Source organism: Pantherophis guttatus, chromosome 4 (genome assembly GCF_059756535.1).
Source record: "Pantherophis guttatus breed Tessera chromosome 4, ASM5975653v1, whole genome shotgun sequence".
In the NCBI taxonomy this organism is placed as follows: Eukaryota; Metazoa; Chordata; class Lepidosauria; order Squamata; family Colubridae; genus Pantherophis; species Pantherophis guttatus.
In genome coordinates this window covers 24,021,459-24,042,666 of record NC_142066.1, presented here as the reverse complement: position 1 = coordinate 24,042,666, position 21,208 = coordinate 24,021,459, and the positions used below count along the sequence as shown (strand labels likewise).

The window sequence follows — 21,208 nt, the reverse complement described above, 5'->3', positions numbered from 1 at the left end:
TGTGCATGCCAGCCAGCTTCTGGACCCACCGGCACTATGGAAACAGGCTGTTTCCTACCTCCAGAGGGACTGAAAAGGGTGGGGAAGGCCTGTTTTTTTGCTCTCCCCAGGCTCCAGAGCCTTTCTAGGAGCTTGGGGGTGGGGGAGCAAAACGGCCTTTCCCAACCCCCGGAGGCCCTCCGGAGGCCAGAAATAGCCCATTTGCCGACTTCCCAATGGAAGTCGGCAAACGGGCCATTTCTGGCCTCCGGAGGGCCTCCGGGGAGTTTTGGGGAAGGCCATTTTGGTTTTCCCAAGGCTCCTAGAAAGGCTCTGGAGCCTGGGGAGAGTAAAAAATGGGTCTTCTGGTCCCACCAGAAGTCAGCAGATGGGTCATTTTCAGCCTCTGGAGGGCCTCTGGGGGGGGGAATCATTTTTTGCCCCCCCAGCTCCTAGAAAGGCTCTTGAGCCTGGGAAGAGCAAAAAATGGGCCTAGCGGGACAACCGTGCCAAAAGCAGGAGGGGGAGTGCCAAAACCAGGGGAGTGTCTCATGCACTTGCAGAGCAGCATTGTACAGAGAATTATGGGTGTGGGCACACGCATGCACGACCCCCCGCACTCCCTCCGCTTTTGGCCTATGATGGCAAAAAGGTTCACCATCGCCTATTCTATATCTGTGGGTTTTGTTTTACTTGCCTAAGTCTAAAATCTTACTTTCCTCACCAATGAATTTCATTTTGCATGGTAGAACCCAGTGTTCAAGTGTATCAAGATCCTTCTCTATTTTGAGCCTACCTTCTAGAGCAGGGGTCCTCCAGCTTCTTAAACAGGGGGCCAATTCACAGTCCCTCAGACTGTTGGGGGCCTGGATTGGCTGGGTGGGAATGGCTAGGTGGTCATGTGTGTTAGATTGGCGCAGGGAAAAGAAGTCGCGACTCAGCAGAGGTCCGTTCAGCACTTTATTCAGCTCATACGGAACTGCTGGCTGTGCTGCCGAGCCCTCCTTATATACAGCTCTGGCAAGCTAGCCGGCCAATGACATTCATTTAAACTTCCTGCCGGTGGATTAGCCAACCACCGGCGGATGCCCGTATAAGGACACAAAACCCCTCTCCTCCTAGTTCTCAGTCTGTCAATCCGTGGCCAACGTAGGTCACGTAGTCACACAGGTAGGCGGAGCGTACAAAATTACATTGGTGAAGACCGTCTGGAGAGCCTGAACCTTGGTCACTCTCACCCACTTAACAAGTCTAAATTCTATTGCAATTCACCCACTTAACAAATCTAAATTCTATTGCAATTAAAAAAAATTAAGAAGACAATTATTTCTGAATAAAATTCAGAATGCAGAACATTTTCATCCAAATCATATAAATTCAGATATCATTCATGCTGCCCTTGATATCACATCAGTCTTTTTCCTAACTAGCTGCTCTCTGGTATTCAGCTCTGGTCTCAGTATGATGATGTAGCACTTGGGCAGGAAAATGCAGCCTAATAAGCCACCACTTGAGGCCAAGATAGAGAAGACTTCCACAGCCACCATGGATTTCCCCTTGGTGCTCAAGTAAGTGGGCACAAAGGACACCCAAACACTGCAAAAGACCAGCATGCTGAAGGTGATGAGCTTGGCTTCATTGAAAGTGTCGGGCAACTTCCGGGCAAAAAAGGCTACCGTGAAGCTGATGAGGGCCAGAAGCCACATGTAGCCCAGCACAACATAAAACATGATCTCCGAGCCTTCGTTGCATTGCACTAAGAGCTCATCCACCTGGGAATGCATGTCCAAGTCTGGGAAAGGAGGAGAAATGGTCAACCACACAGCACAGATGCTTGTTTGAATAAGGGAGCAAAAAACAATGACTGAGATGGACAGCCTTTTCCCCACCCACAACCTCATTCGGTTCCCTGGCTTTGTGGCCATGAAGGCCAGAACCACCGTGATGGTTTTGGCTAACACACAAGACACCGCAATGGAGAAGACCACTCCAAAAACTGCTTGTCGGAGGAGACATGTGACTGTCCCTGGACACCCGAGGAAGAGGAAGGAGCAAAGAAAACACAGCAGGAGCGAGACGAGCAGGGTGCAGGTGATATCCCAATTGTTGGCTTTGACGATGGGAGTGTTCTGGTGGAAGATGAATGTCCCCATCACCACAACTGTGATGACAGCAAAAGAAACAGCAAAGCCAGTCAGGACTTCTCCCAGGGCTTCTTTGTAGGATAAGTAGATGATAATTTTGGGAATACATTGATGGTGTTTCTCATTTGGATATTGTTTTTCCGGACACCTCTCACATTGGTTGGAATCTAAAAACCATAAATAAAATATCTAAAAATTCTACACACTGAATCAAATTAAGTTTTTAGCAATTATGCCTCCTGATTATGCCTGTTTTTGGAGAGAATAAAGCTATTAAAATGTTTGCTTTAAGAAAATCCTTTTAAAGTTTATTTTTTTATTCAATAGACTACATTTCCTGAACAAGAGATTACACAGTTAAATAAGGAAAAGTTTTTACTTAAAAAAAGAAGAAAGAGACCAAGGCTAGTGAGAGATCCCAATCAATCTATGCTTTTCTTTAAAACTAAATTCAAGAACCCAAACTTGGTTATAGCATAATGTATTTTTAAAGAAATATCCATATTGTTTTCTTACCAATCATGGTGGAAATGCTTCCCTCTGAACACTTGACACAGTCATAGCAGCAAACCTGTTTTCCCTCCTTAATCAATTTCTGGTACCCAGGATGGCAGCTTTCCACACAGGTGGCAGCAGGTGGAGTCTAATGGGAATGGCCAGAGTAAGGAATTAAAATGGATTATAATCAAGCTTTGAATCAATCAGTCAGCAGTCATTCTCTTTAAATAAAAGCTAAAGAAAACATGGGACGCAGTGGCTTAGTGGCTAAGACTCTGAGCTTGTTGATGGAAAGATCAGAAGTTCAGCAGTTCGAATCCCTAGTGCTGCGTAATGGGGTGAGCTCCTGTTACTTGTCCCAGCTTCTGCCAATCTAGCAGTTTGAAAGAAGGTAAAAAGTGCAAGTAGAAAAATAGAGACCACTTTTGGTGGGAAGGTAACAGCATTCCGTGCGCCTTTGGCTTTTAGTCATGCTGGCCACATGACCACAGAGACATCTTTGGACAGTGCTGGCTCTTTGGCTTTGAAACAGAGATGAGTACTGTGCCCTAGAGTTGGGAACAACTAGCACATCTGTGCGTGGGGAACCTTTACATTTACCTAAAGAAAACCAGCTTCTTGTAATTTCTAATAATGCAAAATTTGGAATTCCTAGGACTGATTGCTAGAATCAGTCAGAGGAGCAGTTAAAATCTGAAAAATCTTTGAATTGCTATTGAAAATTTGAATACAAATCAGTTCATGAACCCTACAGAGTGTGTAAAGGAACTTGAGATGTCCTAAAGGGGTTGATAAAACAGGATGTTTCTCATAATCTTAATGAGCTGTTAAATTTGTTGTCAGCCGAGGGCCCAGGGGAGGGGCGGGGGGGTGGCGGTTATTATTAACGAGGATCTGGATCCGAGGGAGACCACTGTGCCTCAGATAGCCGGATGTGAGTCCCTCCTTGTGAGGTGGGGCCGTGGGGTTCAGATGGGCTTGTTGCTTACGTACCTGGCTCCCTGCCGCGTGGCAACAGCCCTTCCTGAGCTACTCGACGTGATAGCCACGGTGGCAGTAGATACACCCAGGCTTTTAGTCATGGGTGATTTCAACTTGCCATCTGTCGGTGAAACGTCTGAGGTGGCTCGGGAGTTCATGGCTTCCATGACGGCCATGGACCTGACCCAGTTAGTTCATGGCCCTACTCACAGGGGAGGTCACACTCTGGATCTGATTTTTGTCTCTGGCCAGTGGTTGAGTGGTCTTGTTATAGGGGATATAGACATGGAACCCTTGTCATGGACTGACCACTCACTCCTTCGCCTAGATCTTCGAACCGCGACCCCTCGCCGCAGGGAGGCGGATCCAATTAGATGGATCCGCCCCAGGCGCCTGATGGATCCTGATAGGTTCCAGACGGAGCTTGGGCCATTTCCTGAGGATCTAGCACATGACTCGGCCGAGGACCTGGTAGCCGCCTGGGATCGGGCGGCTGGTGGGGCCTTGGACCGAGTTGTGCCTTTGCGGCCTCTGACCCGATGCCGATCCCGGGTGGCTCCTTGGTTTACTGAGGAGCTGAGGGAAATGAAGCGCCGGAAAAGACGCCTGGAGAGCGGTTGGAGGGCCAGTCTCGCTGAATCTGATCGAACACTGGTAAGGTCGCATATTAAGACCTACCTAGTGGCGATAAAGACGGCAAAGTCTAACTACTTTTCCGCCTCTATTGCGTCATCAGGGAATCGTCCGGCCGCCCTGTTTAGGGTGACCCGCGCCCTGCTCCATCTGGGAGTGCGGGAGGATCCCTTAGAAGGCAGGGCGGAGGATTTCGGACAATACCTGTATGACAAAATCGCTCAGATCTGGGGGGATTTGGACTCTGACTGGGTAGATCAGGGCAGGGTGACGAGGAACAGTCTTGAGAATGTTATCTGGGAGGAGTTTGATGCTGTGACTCCCGATGATGTGGACAGGATTTTGGGGAGACTTAGTGCGGCCACATGTTTACTGGACCCGTGTCCCTCCTGGTTGGTACTGGCTTCCCGGGAGGTTACACGAGGCTGGCTCCAGGGCGTTATTAATGCTTCCTTGAGTGAGGGTCACTTCCCCGCTGCCCTGAAAGAGGCGGTGGTGAGGCCTCTCCTCAAGAAGCCGTCCCTGGACCCAGCAATATTGGCTAACTATCGTCCTGTCTCCAACCTTCGCTTCATTGCGAAGGTTGTTGAGAGTGTGGTTGCGCAACAGTTTCCACAATTCCTGGAGGAAACATCCTATCTGGATCCGTTCCAGTCAGGTTTCAGGTCTGGGCACAGCACGGAAACGGCATTGGTCGCGCTGGTTGATGATCTCTGGAGGGCTCGGGACAGGGGTTATTCCTCTGTTCTGGTCCTATTAGATCTCTCAGCGGCTTTTGATACCATCGACCATGGTATCATGCTGCACCGGCTGGAAGAGTTGGGGGTGGGAGGCACCGTGTTACGGTGGTTCTCCTCCTTTCTCTCCGACCGGTCGCAGTTTGTGTTGGCAGGGGGGCAGAGGTCGACCTCGAGGCCTCTCATTTGTGGAGTGCCGCAGGGATCGGTCCTCTCGCCCCTTCTGTTCAACATTTATGTGAAGCCGCTGGGCGAGATCATCCGTGGCTTTGGGGTGAGATACCACCAGTACGCGGATGACATCCAGCTGTACATCTCCACCCCAGGCCACCCCAACGATGCCCTTGAAGTGATGTCCCAGTGCCTGGAGGCTGTGCGGATCTGGATGGGGAGGAACAGGCTCAGGCTCAACCCTTCCAAGACTGAGTGGCTGTGGCTCCCGGCATCCCGATATAGTCAGTTGACTCCATCACTGACTATTGGGGGCGAGTCTTTGGCCCCCACTGAAAGGGCTCGCAATCTGGGAGTCCTCCTGGATAGGCAGCTGTCTTTGGAGGAACATCTGACGGCTGTTACCAGGGGGACCTTTTATCAGGTTCGCCTGATTCGCCAGTTGCGGCCCTTTCTTGATTGGGATTCCCTGTGCACAGTCACTCATGCCCTCGTCACCTCTCGCCTTGACTACTGTAACGCTCTCTACATGGGGCTCCCCTTGAAGAGCACCCGGAGGCTCCAGCTGGTCCAGAATGCAGCAGCGCGGGTAGTGATGGGAGCAACATGGCGCTCCCATGTAACACCACTCCTGCGCGAGCTGCACTGGCTCCCGGTGGTCTTCCGGGTGCGCTTCAAGGTGTTGGTTATCACCTTTAAAGCGCTCCATGGCATAGGGCCTAGCTATCTCCGAGACCGCCTACTGCTACCGATGACCTCCCATCGACCCGTGCGCTCCCACAGAGAGGGCCTCCTCAGGGTGCCATCAGCCAAACAATGCAGGCTGGTGGCCCCCAGGGGGAGGGCTTTCTCTGTGGGGGCTCCCACCCTCTGGAATCAGTTGCCCCCGGAGATAAGAAGAATCCAGGACCTCAATGCCTTCCGTCGTTCCCTGAAAACCTATCTTTTCCAGCAAGCCGGGTTGGCTTAAGAAGAAATTTTAAAACTTTTAAATCCTTTTAATTAGTCTGTGATTTTTAATTTTTTGGGCCAAATTTTATATATATTTTTAAATGTTTTAATATTTGTATTCTATGTTTTTTATCTTGGCTGTACATCGCCCTGAGTCCTCAGGGAGAAGGGCGGTATATAAATTCGAAATTAAATTAAATTAAATTAAATTAAATTTGAATAGTAAGAAGAAAATCCAAAATAAATTTGTAATGTATGGGAAATAGTGTTGAAACTGCTGAGATGACAGCAAAAATATTCTGGTCTAGTATTTGCTATCCTTTTCCATTATCCCTGTGTTACGTTGCCACTCAAGAGTGGTATCCTGATTTTCAATGTACAGGATGAGTGAAGTAAAACAAGCAGATTGCCCAGCTTCGGTGGCCTCCCTTGTTCTGCACATACTCAGTTATCAAAAAACCATCTGACAATTAGGACAGTCATGTAAGTGTGGTGAACACAGGAGTTGGGGTGATGGCAAACTTTGATATATGTCCACAGTCCATCTGTGGTATTCTGTGATGAACAATAAAATGGGATAGCACAATAATCCAAACTTGCCTGTATTTCAAAATACACAAGCATTAGTACCTGCAGAAAAGCTATTCAGTTCTCTGAGAAAAAGAAGAGGGGAAAAAATGTCTAAATCTCTATATGGCCAGAAGCTGCCCCAGATTTTTGAATTGGCTATGGGAACTGGCAAGAGAAATATTTCCTGCAAAACTCCAGAAAAATGGGATGTTTATATTAGCCTGAAGTGGAAAATAGGTGTGATGACCTTTTTTATGCTTTGTGTCTCAACTGATTCAAAAAAAAAAAAAAGTCAGATAAACTCATTAGTGGGAGAGTCCTATCTATCTATCTATCTATCTATCTATCTATCTATCTATCTATCTATCATCTATCTATCTATCTATCTATCTATCTATCTATCTATCATCTATCTATCTATCTATCTATCTATCTATCTATCTATCATCTATCTATCATCTATCTATCTATCTATCTATCTATCTATCTGTCTATCTATCTATCTCATCTATCTATCATCTACAGTATCTCTATGTAAAATCTTACCTTTTCTTGTTTGTATTATTGTAACTGTAATTTTTAATATTTTTTTCAAAGAAGAAAGGTTAATCCTCCCTTCAGTATTACCTTTCAAAAGATGAATCTTCCACTTCACTAAAGGTAAACCGCTCCAAACTGGATTGCAGAAAATACGACTTCAGCAACAGAGTGGTCAATGCCTGGAATGCACTACCTGACTCTGTGGTTTCATCCCCAAACGCCCATAACTTTAACCTTAGACTGTCTACTGTTGACCTCACCCCATTCCTATGAGGTCTGTAAGGGACATACATAAGTGCACCTACATTCCTACCATCACTGTCCTACTGTCCCCTTTTATTTGTACCCATTTCCTATATTCATAATCTTATACTTATATCTGTTATTTTATACAAAAATAAATAAATAAATAATAATCCCAGTGAGCTCTTTCCCCACATTCTGAAAGTGTAATGTAGAATTGAGAACTTCTTCATTTTTCCAGGATACAAAAGTGTTCTAACATCATTAAGAAGATACAAAATGACCTTGGAACCACTCTAAGGTTACTGATTTAAAATCCCAGAAATTGAGAAAATATCCTCATGTTTTAGTTGGTTTGTTTAACTCACCTGCTTAAATTTGGGATTCCATACAATGGCAGTTGTATTTATGGTGAGGCCTTCCTTTTGAGAACTCTGAGGTTCAACATCTCCAACTTGGACCTTCTGAAAGGATCGATTGGGGAAAGTAATCAAGTTGATGATATCGTATGCTGCTGCCAGGTTTCCATTCTCATTGAAAACTATTTCTTCCCCAGCACTATTGTTGAAATGGAGGTTTTTCAGAAATAAACGAAGCTGAAAGATAAGAGAGATAAGTGAGGTATTGATACCAATAGTAGGCAATAGAATGTACAATTCCATGCTGGGATTTACCAAATGGCACTCAAGTCATTTTTAACTAGCAGCCAAACTTTAGCGTTAATAGTATTTTTTTTAATATTCCAAAGGCATAATTCTATTTTGCAGGACTATATTTTATGTTTAAGTATTATTCTTTCGATGTGCCTTTACAGAGAGATTCAAAGAAACATATTCTTCCAACATTTACTGGGTATCCTGGCCACTCCGACACTCCTTATCTCCAGTGGCTGCTTAAGTCCATTACTTCTGCGCAGGTGGCTAGATTCTGCACACCAGCATTGGGGATTCATCAGAAACACATTTCTAATCCACCATAGCTATTTTACACAACAAATATGGCAAACCTGTTGCACTGCTTCTTTCTTTCTTTTTAAATATTAAACTGACTATGGGCTACAAGTTTATGAATTGCAGTTTTAGACCATATATAATCGACAGGCTGGATTTTATCATCGATTTTAGCTGTTATTTATTATTTTATAGTAGAATTTTTAATTGCATATTTACTGAGTGTTTTTATTGTTTCTGGTGTCTGGTCTATGACTGTAATAAACGGAATTGACTTTAATTAAAATAGAGTTTTTTGGTCAGATATATTGCACATGTTGCACTTCATGATGGATAAAATTTTTGCTAAGAAATATAACAGAATAATAGAATAACAGAGTTGGAAGAGATCTTGGAGGTCTTTTAGTCTTCTAGTCCAACCCCCTGCTCAAGTGGGAAACCCTATACCAGTGATGGCTAACCTTTTTGCCATCGCATGCCAGGAGGGGGGGTGGGTGGGGGAGGTTTGCATGTGTGCATATCCACACCATAATTCTATGCGACCCCCCTGCGCATGCGTGCGCAATCCCCCTCCCCCCGCTCCTGGCACGCGATGGCCTGGTAGGCCCATTTTTCTTTCTTACCTGGCTCCAGATCGTCTCTGTGCATCTGGGGAGGGCGAAAACAGCCTTTCCCACTCCCTCGGAGGCCCTCCAGAGGCCTGAAAGGGCCCATTTCCCAACTCCTGGTGGGACAGGAAGTGACCTTTTTTGCTGTGCCCAGTCTCCAGAGACTCCTAGAGAGGCCCCCGAGGGAGTGAGAAAGGCTGTTTTTCACCCTTCCCAGATAAATAGAGAGGATCTGGAGCCAGGTAAGAAAGGAAAACGGGCCAGGCCCTCCGGAGGCAGGAAACAGCCTGTTTCCCTACTTCTGGTGGGCCCAGAAGGCTGGAAAATTTGCTGGCCTGCACGCGCATGCGTGCCAGAGCTGAGCTGGCTTGCCCACTGATATGGCTATGTGTGCCACCTGTGGCATGCATGCCATAGGTTCGTCATCACGGCCCTATACCATTTCAGACAAATGGTTGTCCAATCTCTTCTTAAAAACTTCCAGTGTTGGAGCATCCACAATTTCTAGAAGTTAGAACAGTTAGAACAATTAATTATCTTACCCCTGCCACCAATTTCATTGATTATTATTATTATTTTGCACAATTTTTCCTTCTCTCTACTTTAGTGAATTTTTCTTCTGCTATTCAACCACAAAATGCTGCATAAGAGGTAGTCATTTACTGGATTGAAACTTGGAAAGGAAGCAGAAGACCTCTGGGAAAAAATATCTCCATATACCTAATATAATATCTGTGAAAAAAAAATCAAAATTGCAACAAGAAATACTTACTTTCAGAGGTTACCACCAAGCCTATAGACAACTAAAAATTATAAATTTTAAAGACAAAAGGGACAAATATAAAAACTGGAAAGAGAGGCACCTAACCAAAGCAGAATATCAACAAATATCTTGAGACTGCAAAAATGAAGTCAGGAAAGCTAAGGCTCAAAATGAACTAAGTCTTGCGACAAAAGTAAACAACAACAACAACAACAACAACAACAACAACAACAACAACAAGGTTCTTTCAACATGTAAAAAACAAGAAAAATGTCAAGGAAATTATTGTCCATTAATGGGAGAAAATGGCAAGAAAGTAATGAACAACAGGAAGAAAGAAGAACTGCTTAATTAATTTTTTGCAGCTGCATGGGAAATGCAGGAATACAACTTAAAATAGATAAGAAATAGATAAGAAAAAGGTAAGAGAGCACCTGTCTACCCTACGCGAGTTCAAATCAACAGGACCAGATGGATTACACTCCAAGCTTCTGAAGGAACCGACAAATGTGATCATAAGAGCCTACCGTCCCTGTCCTAATGTTTCCTTTAATTGTATTCATTTTATGTATTCAATTCATGCTTATACTTATTTATATTATCTAATATGTACTCGGCAAAATAAATAAATAAATAAATAAATAAATAAATAAATAAATAAATAAACAAACAAACTATATCTTTCAAAAATCCTGGAGCTCTGGGGAACTATCAGAGGACTGGAAAAGAGGTGACGTAGTTCCCATCTTCAAAAAAGGGGAAAAATGGATCCAGGAAACTACAGACTTATCAACCTGACATTAATACCTGGGAAGATTCTGGAAAAGAAAATCAAATAATGAATCTGTGAACACCTTAGGCAAGCAAAGTTGTAGCCAAGAGCCAACATCAGTTTGTCAAAAACAGATCATGCCAGATAAATTTTAGTGAACGAGAAAAATGCTGTGGATATAATTTACTTGGACTTCAGTAAGGCATTTGATAAGGTAGACCATAACCTACTACTTGCTGAAGTAGAAAAATGTGGGTTAGACAGCGTCACCACCAGATGGATTCATAATTGGCTGACCAACCGCACTCAACATGTAGTCCTCAATGGAACTGCATCTACATGGATGGAAATATGCAGTGGGGTACCCCAAGGCTCTGTTTTAGGCCCAGTACTCTTCAACATCTTCATCAATGATTTGGATGAGGGGATAGATAAGCCATGAAATTGGCATATGACACAAAATTGGCAGAAGTAGCCAACACTCCAGAAGATAGGCTTAAAATACAGAAGGATGTTGTCAGATGTGACCTATCGGGCACTATCTAACAAAAGAAAATTCAATGGTGAAAAAAGTAAGGTTCTATATTTTGGTAAGAAAATAGTAGTAACTATGACAGGGATCTTGGAGTCTGGTGGACAATATGAGTCAGCAGTGTGCTGCAGCTGCCAAAAAAGCCAACTCAATCCTAGGCTGAATTAACAGAGGATAGAATCAAGATCATTTGAAGTGTTAATACCACTTGACAAGGACTTGGCAGGTGGACCAAGGCAGTCATAGAATGGATCCCAGTTGATAAAAAAGTGTTTTATCAACTCTAATCACTTTTCACTGTTGATAAAAGGTGTCTACAAAAGAGACCAAAAAGAAGATGGCTCAATGACATCACCAAATATTGTGGGTCTAATTGGCAAAAGAAAGCTCAGACCATATTGGTTTGAAACATGGGAAGATGCCTTCATCCTGCAGAGCACATTTCGAATACTGCATCCAGTTTTGGTCACCACATTGTAAAAAGGATGTTGCAATTCTAGAAAGAGTGCAGAGCAACCAAGATGATTAGGGGACTGGAGACTAAGATGTGTAAAAAAAGGTTGCTCGAATTAGGTATGTCTAGTTTAATGAAAAGAAGGACTAGGTGTGATTTGATGGTGAACTTATGGCATGCAAAGCCCTCTCTGCAGCACGCCAGCGGTCGCCCCAGCCCAGCTCCACCGCGTATGCATGTGTGCCTCCAGCCGGCCACCTGGTCTTTTGGTCTCTGCCATGCATGTGCAGGGGTGGGGCGCATGTGGGGGATGTACATGTACATGTGTGTGTGGGGGGCAGAGTTCATGCATGGGGGTTCAGGAGGCTTTCGAGGCCCAAAATTGGGTACAGGGGAAGCCCTCATGTGAATGCATTCGCGCGCGCATGCTTTGGGCACTCGGCACCAAAAAGGTTAATCATCACTGGTATAGGGTTTCCTGCCTGAGCAGGGGGTTGGACTAGAAGACCTCCAAGGTCCCTTCCAACTATGCTGTTATTAAACAATAATTTTTAAACATATATTTTAAATCTATCTATCTATCTATCTATCTATCTATCTATCTATCTCTACACATACACACACACACACACACACACACATACATACATACATACACTTTCGAGGAGCAGCTAAATAAACAATATGATATTATTCCTTGTTGCATGGAATCAGAACAGAGTTCAAAAGTACTACAAGTTTATTTCATGCTACCTATTACAACATTCTGAACTATCAATGGTCAAGGTGAATTGGCACCAGAGAAGAGCCAACGGACTTAAAGGGGGGCTGGAATTAGGTCTTTTATGGGGGTGTAGAGACACCAAACTGATGATGCATTTGACCCTACCCTCGGGCTCAACCTTGTAATCTCCTACATTATCCAAATGAAAAGATGTTTCGTTCAGACAATTTCAGATGAATGCAGACTGTTGTAAAATATACCGTTAATGAATTTTGAATTTTGTAAAAATTGAAATCAATATGTTATTACGGCTACATTCCCACTACATTAGAAGGAACCATAACTAACCTGCCAAGGTTGGACTTTCAGCAAATTCCACTTCTCTCCATTGCCTCTTGTCTTCTGCCTGGCTCTGGATGAATACATAGCATGGAGACCATGTGCTACAGCATAGACAGCATTGTAAATACTGTAGCTCTGGCCAGACATCTCCATTTCAAAGACAGTTCCAGGGAGACTCCCCAGATCCTCTTTCCCAGTGCAGCTTCCTTTGCCTGCTGCATATATATTGTACATTGGAAGTGAACAGATAAATGCTGCACTCCAGAATTGAGGTAGGAAATGCACTTTAGAGTGATATGGATTTAGCTTCTCAAGGAACTCTTGAAAGCCTGGGACCCTATTTGTGTGTAGGGCAAAAGACAGGCTTCCATTGAAAGACAATGCTGTAAATTTCTGAGGTTCAAAGACAGAAGTGAGATCCCAGAGAGCACTTATGACCCAAACCCTCTCAATTGGGAGCCTTTGACTAATTTCATAGCATTCAAGAATTATTCGTAAGACTTCTATAGATTGCATGTCCCCATAAACTAGTATTACATTGGTTTTACTATACCACAGGACACGTCCTATTTTACCTAGATTAATCTTCCGTAAGGTACTGGGGTCATAATTTGTCAATCTTGGAATAAGTTGAATTAAAGAAATGCAAATATCACTCTGGATGAATTTTGGTCTCAGAATTCTGAGAAATGTCTCTCCAGTGGTGTCTTCTGGAATGAGCAGGTCAATCCAATTCCATCCAAAATATGTCAAGAGCTGAATAATCCCAGCATACTGGAGGTTTTCATTTGGAGTCATCCAGAAGAAAGAAGGAAACTGCTGTTTATCACTCAATGCCAGGTCAAAAGTGCCATAACTGAGCTGCAGAGTGGGAATAATAATGATGTACTTTTAGATGAAATACTGTTTCTGTAGACACATAAAAAAAATGGAAGTATTTCTTTTGGACCTGTTTTTCCATAAAAATATCTTGATGGGTGAGATAAATACTAAATCTGGAGATCAACAAGTCTTTCCTGAGAGCTTTTGCAACCAGATCACCATTAGAATTCCATTCATCCCTTTTTAGACAAAGTCACCTCAATCTTTGATTGTGCTAAGTAGAAATAGAGAGCAGATAAAGATAAAGGTTCTACTCGCACATATGTGCTAGTCGTTCCCGACTCTAGGGGGTGGTGCTCATTTCCATTTCAAAGCCAAAGAGTCAGTGCTGTCTGAAGACGTCTCCGTGGTCATATGGCCGGCATGACTAAATGCCAAACATTCATGGAACGCTGTTACCTTCCCACCAAAGGTGGTCCCTATTTTTCTACGTACATTTTTTACCTGCTTTCGAACTGCTAGATTGGCAGAAGCTGGGACAAGTAACAGGAGCTCAGTCCATTATGCAGCACTAGGGATTCAAACCACTGAACTTAGATCGACAAGATCAGCAGCCATTGAGCCACCATATGCCTTTTAGAGAGCAGATAGGAATGAGTAGTAAGAGAGGCGGCTTTTTCATTAAGGATCTGACAGTATTCATCTTCCATTTTATATTATGAGGGTAAGATAATTAGGATAAGCATATTTAAAATTCTTGTGAACATAGAATACCCAGAAGATGGAGAGACAATATTAGATACATTACTACAATATCAATTAACAATGCTTGAGGCCACCAGAAGAGCAAGAACAAGAACCCAAAGTGATAAAGAGAAAGACAAAAAGAAGGAGGAGGAGGAGGAGGAGGAGGAGGAGGAGGAAGGGAAGAAGAAAAAGAAGAAGAAGAAATAGTCCGAAACAGTGATAGCTATACAATTTCTACAAACTAAGTATGTTCGTGCTTATTAAGAATTACTACATATGTAATAGTAATTGATGCATTGCATTTCTCTGACAAAATAAGTAAATAAAAACTCTAAAACGAGTTTCCCAATATTGCAGCTGTTTTTGAGGGGTTGTCTTCACTTTTAATTGCTATCCTTTCTTTTCTTGTGCATAATGTGAAACCAGATACCTACCTGTGGAATCTTGTAGGCATTTAAGATGTTGGCCATCTGGATGGTGTTCTGGGAAGGGAGATCACCAATGACGGCCATGATGTTTTGGTCCTTTCCCTTCCTGTAATTGAGTTGACAGAGGCCTTCCACAAAGAGGAGAGTGAAAAGGTTCTCAGAGGCTTTCATTGCCTGAAAACCATTCTCGTATATCTTGGAGACCAAGGTGATGTTGGGTAACAAATTCTCATTCCTGTTGATCTCCTGAATGGCAAAACTGAAGGCTAGGACATGCTGTACGTTTTTAGGCAATGGCCTGCAAGAAGAGTTTCATTTAGTTCTATAATCTTCGAATGTGACAATAACTGGATTTAGATACATCTAAAATGATGTATCTGGGCTGAAGTGCAGTGCTTGAATCTCATTGGAGGATCATGTGGGAACTGTGATCATATTTTGAGAAGTGTAATGCAATTACAAGCATTGTTTTGTGTATGTAGGGCAGCAATGCAATAGAAGGGCAGAAACTGATGGATTTTGCCAACTGTTAACAACAATTCACATTTTATCACATTCATATATTTAAATATGCTCCGTCTTTCTACTCAGGAGACTTACTGCATAAGAAGTAGAAAACTCAAGCTACCACAATCTTTATAAAATAAAAGTCTTGGTATGTAGAAGTGTTTGCTAATCAGGAAAAAGTGACAAATTCCAACAGTGTCATTATGTAGTATGAGAATCATAGATATGTATTAAAACCTTTATTAAAATATTCATGCTAAATAGTTTTGATATGGTTTCGCTTTCATTTTGAATGTTAAATAAAAAAAATAGGGGAACAGTGTCATTAAAATCAAATCTTCTCATGAACAGGTTAATTGATGTATAACAACAGCAACATGAAAAACCATGTCTACAAGGCAACATTTAACAGCTACTGTATATTTCAGCACCTGAAATATCATTAACCAAGACAGATATATAAATAAAAAATATGCCTAAACCAGTTTTAATTCTCATCTAAAATGGAAAAAAAATAATCAGAATGTCCTGAATACAATCAACTAAAAAAAAAAAAAACCTTGAAAGGCATATCACAGTTTCTTTCAAAGGAGTACTTGCCATCCTTCCAAAGATCCTGCTGGATGTTCCATAAAGTGGAGCAAAGACCATTTGGGATATAAAGTCGACACAAATTCTCCAATGACGATATCACTGGAGAAGGCAGGGAGATTAAGCTGCAAATGTTCTTTGTTTCGACACATGGAGTTGAAGGTCTTGCTAAAAGAAGCTTGGAGGGCAAGGAGAGAGAATAAAAGCCAATGGCAAAGTATGTGAGTCTCTTTGAATGCCAAAGCAGTTTGGCTCCAATCACAGCAGTGCAGCCACATCTCCATCATCACAACACTTTGCCTGGAACAATGAAAGAACCTCTACTGGTTTTATGCACAACTAAAACTGTAGATTACAATTATTATCATCTGAGTGATTCATACTGTACCTATGGAGCCTCATGGAGTTGTTGTTAATTTTAAACTATTAAGTCTCCCTAGGTTCTATTCCTCCCCCTAAAAACAAGTTTATTTAGATAATTACAAGGTGGATGAATCCCTTTCGCCAAGCTATTCAGCTCTTCTTCCAATTGAAGAAATTGTACAGTCCAAACCCATCTCTTGGCAGCTCCTCATCAGGCAAGATAGAAATGATCTTGAGATCTTGGAAACTGAGTTTTGCATGTTGGTTAAAAGAGGAGGAAATAGATTAGTAGTCAGATAAGTTTTCTCTTCTCATCTCACAACCTCCTAATTCAGAGAAATACTTACCAGTTCTGCCCCTTGATTTGCTGAAACTGTCACATAGAAAAGAAGGAAGTTACAGGAGCAGAGGTGGGATTCAGCTGGTTCAGACTGGTTCATGGGAACCGGTAGTGGCCACTTGCGGGTGGGCCTGCCCCCACCCACCTGCCCGGCCGCAATCCTGTCCTATATCGCTGTGATTTTGACGTTACGTGCATGTGTGGACGACATGCACGAGAGAATTGCCATTTTGTTTGACATTGCATGCATGTGCAGATGGCACATGCGAGTGACTTATTTTGTTTATTGACGTGTCACATGTGTGCGGACAGTGCGTATTTGCGAATTACTGTGTTGTTTGACGCCGGATGCGTGTGCAGATGGAGTGTACATGTGAATTGCCATGTTTTGTGATGTCGCATGCATGTGCGGACAGCACGTATGAGCAAATTGCTGTGTTGTTTGACATCGCATGGATGGCACATATGTGAGCTCACATTTCCAGTGCTGGGCGAACCGGTTGCTACAGTATGTGAAGCCCACCTCTGTGTAGGAGGATATTTATGGAGATTCTCCATCATCCAGATCATGGTTGTCCCAAAGGTGGTTTTTTTTCTTTCTTTTCTTTTTTTTTTAAAAAGCATCTGGAGTTATTTTTATTTTTTTTCTTTTCAAACATTTTACTTTTCATCCAAAAAGTTTCTTGGATGGGAAGCAAAATGTTTTCGAAGAAAAAGAAGAAGAAAATCCAATTGCCTTTTGTAAAAAGCACCTTTGGGTCTGTAGGAACCTGTGTGAGTTTTCAAGAACAGGGTCCCTCTGATCTCCCTCTGGACATTCTGGAGCAATGAAGGGGCACGTTCTGTGCCTCCAGGTCCATCTTATCATGGTTCAAGGTATGTAACCTGATCACATGTGACTCAAGTTCATTAGTGGAACTGTCTTAGATCATTTGTAGCATGTATGTACATATTTAAGGAGGATTTTCTCTGTCCTCAAGGTATCTTGAAAGAATATTATTTGTATTTTTTATTCATAAAGTACCAGAATCACAGAAATAAAAGAAAATGACAGAATAACAGAGTTGGAAGGGACTTTAGAGGTCTTCCAGTTCTAACCTCCAGGAAATTTCTCCTTAGTTCTAAGTTGCTTCTCTCCTTGATTAGTTTCCATCCATCGTTTCTTGTCCTGCCTTCAGGTGACTTGGAGAATAGGTTGACCCCCTCTTCTTTGTGGCAGCCCTTTAGATATTGGAACATTCCTATAGGATCTTATGGGATGCCTTCCTCTGCCAGGATCTTGTGCTAGAAAGCTGAAAGGCAGAAAATGTTTCTACAACTGCAGGAGTAATTTGAATGGCTTCTAAAAAATCTGTATGTGGTGAGGCAAACGATGTTTGTAAACCAGGACTCCCAGATCCCATTCACAATTACTACTATTGAGCCAGTATACCATCTATTGCCATGATGGCGAACCTATGGCACGTGTGCCACAGGTGGCACGCGTACTCATATTGGTGGGCACGCATGAGCATGCCAGCCAGCTTCTGGACCCATCGGAACTATGGCACAGGCTGCTTCCTACCTCCAGAGGGACTGAAAAGGATGGGGAAGGCCTGTTTTTTTGCTCTCCCCAGGATCCAGAGCCTTTCTAGGAGCTGGGGGGGGGAAACAGCCTTCCCCAACCCCCGGAGGCCCTCCGGAGGCCAGAAAAAGCCCATTTGCCGACTTCCCACTGGAAGTCAGCAAACGGGCCATTTCTGGCCTCTGGAGGGTCTCCGGGGAGTTTTGGGGAAGGCCATTTTGGTTTTCCCAAGGCTCTGGAGCCTGGGGAGAGTAAAAAATGGGTCTTCTGGTCCTACCAGAAGTTGGCAGATGGTTCATATTCAGCCTCTGGAGGGCCTCTGGGGGGGAAACCATTTTTGCCCCCCCAGGCTCCTAGAAAGGCTCTTGAGCCTGGGAAGAGCAAAAAATGGGCCTAGCGGGCCCACCGTGCCAAAAGCGGGAGAACCCCAGGGGAGTGTTGCATGCACTTTCAGAGCAGCATTGTACAGAGAATTATGGGTGTGGGCACACGCATGCACGACCCCCCGCGCTCCCCCCGCTTTTAGCCCATGATGGCAAAAAGGTTGCCTATTCTATATCTGTGGGTTTTGTTTTACTTGCCTAAGTCTAAAATCTTACTTTCCTCACCAATGAATTTCATTTTGCATGACAGAACCCAGTGTTCAAGTGTATCAAGATCCTTCTCTATTTTGAGCCTACCTTCTAGAGCAGGGGTCCTCCAACTTTTTAAACAGGGGGCCAATTCACAGTCCCTCAGACTGTTGGGGGCCTGGATTGGCGGGGTGGGAATGGCTAGGTGGTCATATGTGTTAGACTGGAAAATGCCTGGGGCAGCGCTGACTCCAAATTGGAGGCATTTGCATTTGAATGCGCCCTAGTGAGTGACAATAGTCTGAGCCTCCACAGTTTTTCATTGACTGGCAGTTGCTGGTAAGCCTGGGCCAGGTCCAGTTTTGCGAATATGGTTCCACTCCCTAGCGAATGCAACAGATGTTGCACCACTGGGACTGGGTATATGCTCTGCTATTAATGATGCATTTATTGTCAGCGCAGATGTGCACAGATCCCTCATGCTTCATTGGGGTCACAATGGGGGTCTCCCATGCAGCATGATCAGTCGGCTGCAATATGCCCTGGGCAATTAATTTGTCCAGTTGGGCATCAACTTTAGGCCGGAGGGCGAATGGAACCCTGCGGGGCTTTAGCTGAATTGGAGTAATTGTTGGATCTAAATTAAATGAAATGGGTTTCCCCACAAATTTACCTAGGCTCCTGTTGAAGACATCCTGGAAGTCCCCTAGGAGCTTGTCGAGTTCGCTCTGTCTAATCTGATTAATCCTGCCAATGGTGAGCCCTAGAGGCTTGAACCACTCCACTCCAAGAAGGGTTGATTGGGTCTCCTTGACAACTGCGATGGGTAGGTCCCCAGAGAAGTCTTTGTAATGGACTCTGAGCTTGGTCCTTCCCAGGATTCTGATTGGATGGCCTCCAAAATCCACCAATTTCGCTTGCAGCGGCTTGAGGTGGCTTTTGGCAATCTGCGGCTTGAGTTTCTTGAGCTGAACCCAGTCTATAATAGAATAGGGCGATCCAGAGTCGATCTCCATGGGACATGGTGTCCCTTCCACGTGGACGGTCATGTGGAACTTGTTAGATCCCTCAGCAGTGGCATGCACTATGGTGGTCTGATGGACCCCTCTGCTCTTTGGGTAGCCTTCTCCCTCGCGCCTGGGGTATTGGGACCGTTTGGATGGCCTCTGGTTCTCGCAGTTGCGGGTTCTGGGAGCCTCCATGACCAGTTCTGCTGCTCTGCACGCCTCGGCGATGTGGTCCTTCCTCCTGCAGCGCCTGCATGTCGCATCCCGCCAGCGACATCTGGCATGCACGTGATCCCCGTTGCAGCTGGCACAGCGTTCCTCTCGTCCTCCATCTTGAGGGTTTTCCCACCGTTGGGGTCTGAGAACCTTGTGGACGGCCATTTCAGCTTCTGACTCTGACTCTGTGGTGGTCTCATCTGATGAAGGTTGGGAATCTTTGTCGATCTTGTTGATCTCCTTAGACCTCCTCATGGCGGCTGCTGCTCTCTCTGACGATTCTGCAGCTGTGGCTTCTTCAATCACATCTCTCAGTGAGACCTTCTTACGGCTGAGGAGTTTCTTCTGGACAGAAGCCTTCCTCATCCTGAAGACGATCCGGTCTCTCAGTTGGATGTCCACATTCTCAAACTCACAGCTGGCTGCGATTGTCCGGAGGGCAGATACGAAGTCCTTAACCGATTCGCCGTCTTGTTGATTCCGCTGGTGGAAATCAAACCAGTTGGCCAACGGGGTGCTGGTTGGAACGTAATGCTCTTGCAGGACTTCCTGTGGTTCAGTCCAAGGCATCAGCTCAATATCCCTCGGTGTCACGAGATCCATGGCCATTTCCAGGACCCCGGAGCCTCAGTGAGCCAGGAACAGGGCTCGCTTTCGGTTGTGGTCCAGGTCGATGAAACCACTGCCCGCCAGGAACTGTCTGAACCGGACCATGAAGGACTTCCATTTCTCCTGGTTAGGCTCGAACGGAGCCAGTGAGATCTGTGGTCCAGACATGGTTCTGTGGTTCAGTTGCAGTGACTTCGCTCAAGTGACTCAGCTCTTGGTAAATGGTGGCGATTGTGCCACGAGGTATGCTGTCGGTTCTTTTGTGTCCTTTGTTGCCAGTGTTAGATTGGTGCATGGAAAAAAAGATGTGACTCAGCAGAGGTCCGTTCAGCACTTTATTCAGCTCATACGGAACTGCCGGCTGTGCTGCTGAGCCCTCCTTATATACAGCTCTGGCAAGCTAGCCGGCCAATGACATTCATTTAAACTTCCCGCCGGTGGATTAGCCAACCACCGGCGGATGCCCGTATAAGGACACAACAATGTGGCTAGGTGGGTGTGGCTAGGTCATGTGACTAGGTGGGCATGGCCAATTTAACAATCCATTGAACAATGCACACAAATTAAACTTTAATTTGTTTTGCTCCTGGGGTGTTTTATTTGCTTTTGTTTGTATGTTGCTCTTTTGGTTGCCTTTTCTTTTTACTATGTCATTTTTTCAGTTATTTAGGAGTCTAGTGGTCCACTTCAGGAAACTCAGTTTTGCAGTAATTCTTCTCAGCTCCAAGGACCTTGAGAAATCTCTCTGTCTCTCTCTCTCTCTTTGTCTGTCTCTCTGTCTTTCTTTCTTTGTCTCTCTCCCTCTCTCTCCCCCTTTCTCTCTCTCTCTCTTTTACTCTTTCTTTCTTTC

At 44.3% G+C, this 21,208-nt stretch overlaps 1 protein-coding gene across 1 annotated transcript; it reads right to left on the bottom strand.

The window, feature by feature from the left end:
- Window positions 1-925: 925 nt before the first annotated feature.
- Window positions 926-20,352, bottom strand: LOC148113904 (vomeronasal type-2 receptor 26-like). The gene is made up of 7 exons (XM_087893527.1): window positions 19,200-20,352; window positions 15,697-15,865; window positions 14,596-14,887; window positions 12,599-13,453; window positions 7,816-8,043; window positions 2,640-2,766; window positions 926-2,290 (listed from the first exon to the last, which is right to left on the bottom strand). The coding sequence occupies exons 1-7, from the start codon at window positions 20,350-20,352 to the stop codon at window positions 1,368-1,370; spliced, it is 3,747 nt and encodes a 1,248-aa protein (XP_087749653.1). The 3' UTR covers window positions 926-1,367.
- Window positions 20,353-21,208: the final 856 nt, after the last annotated feature.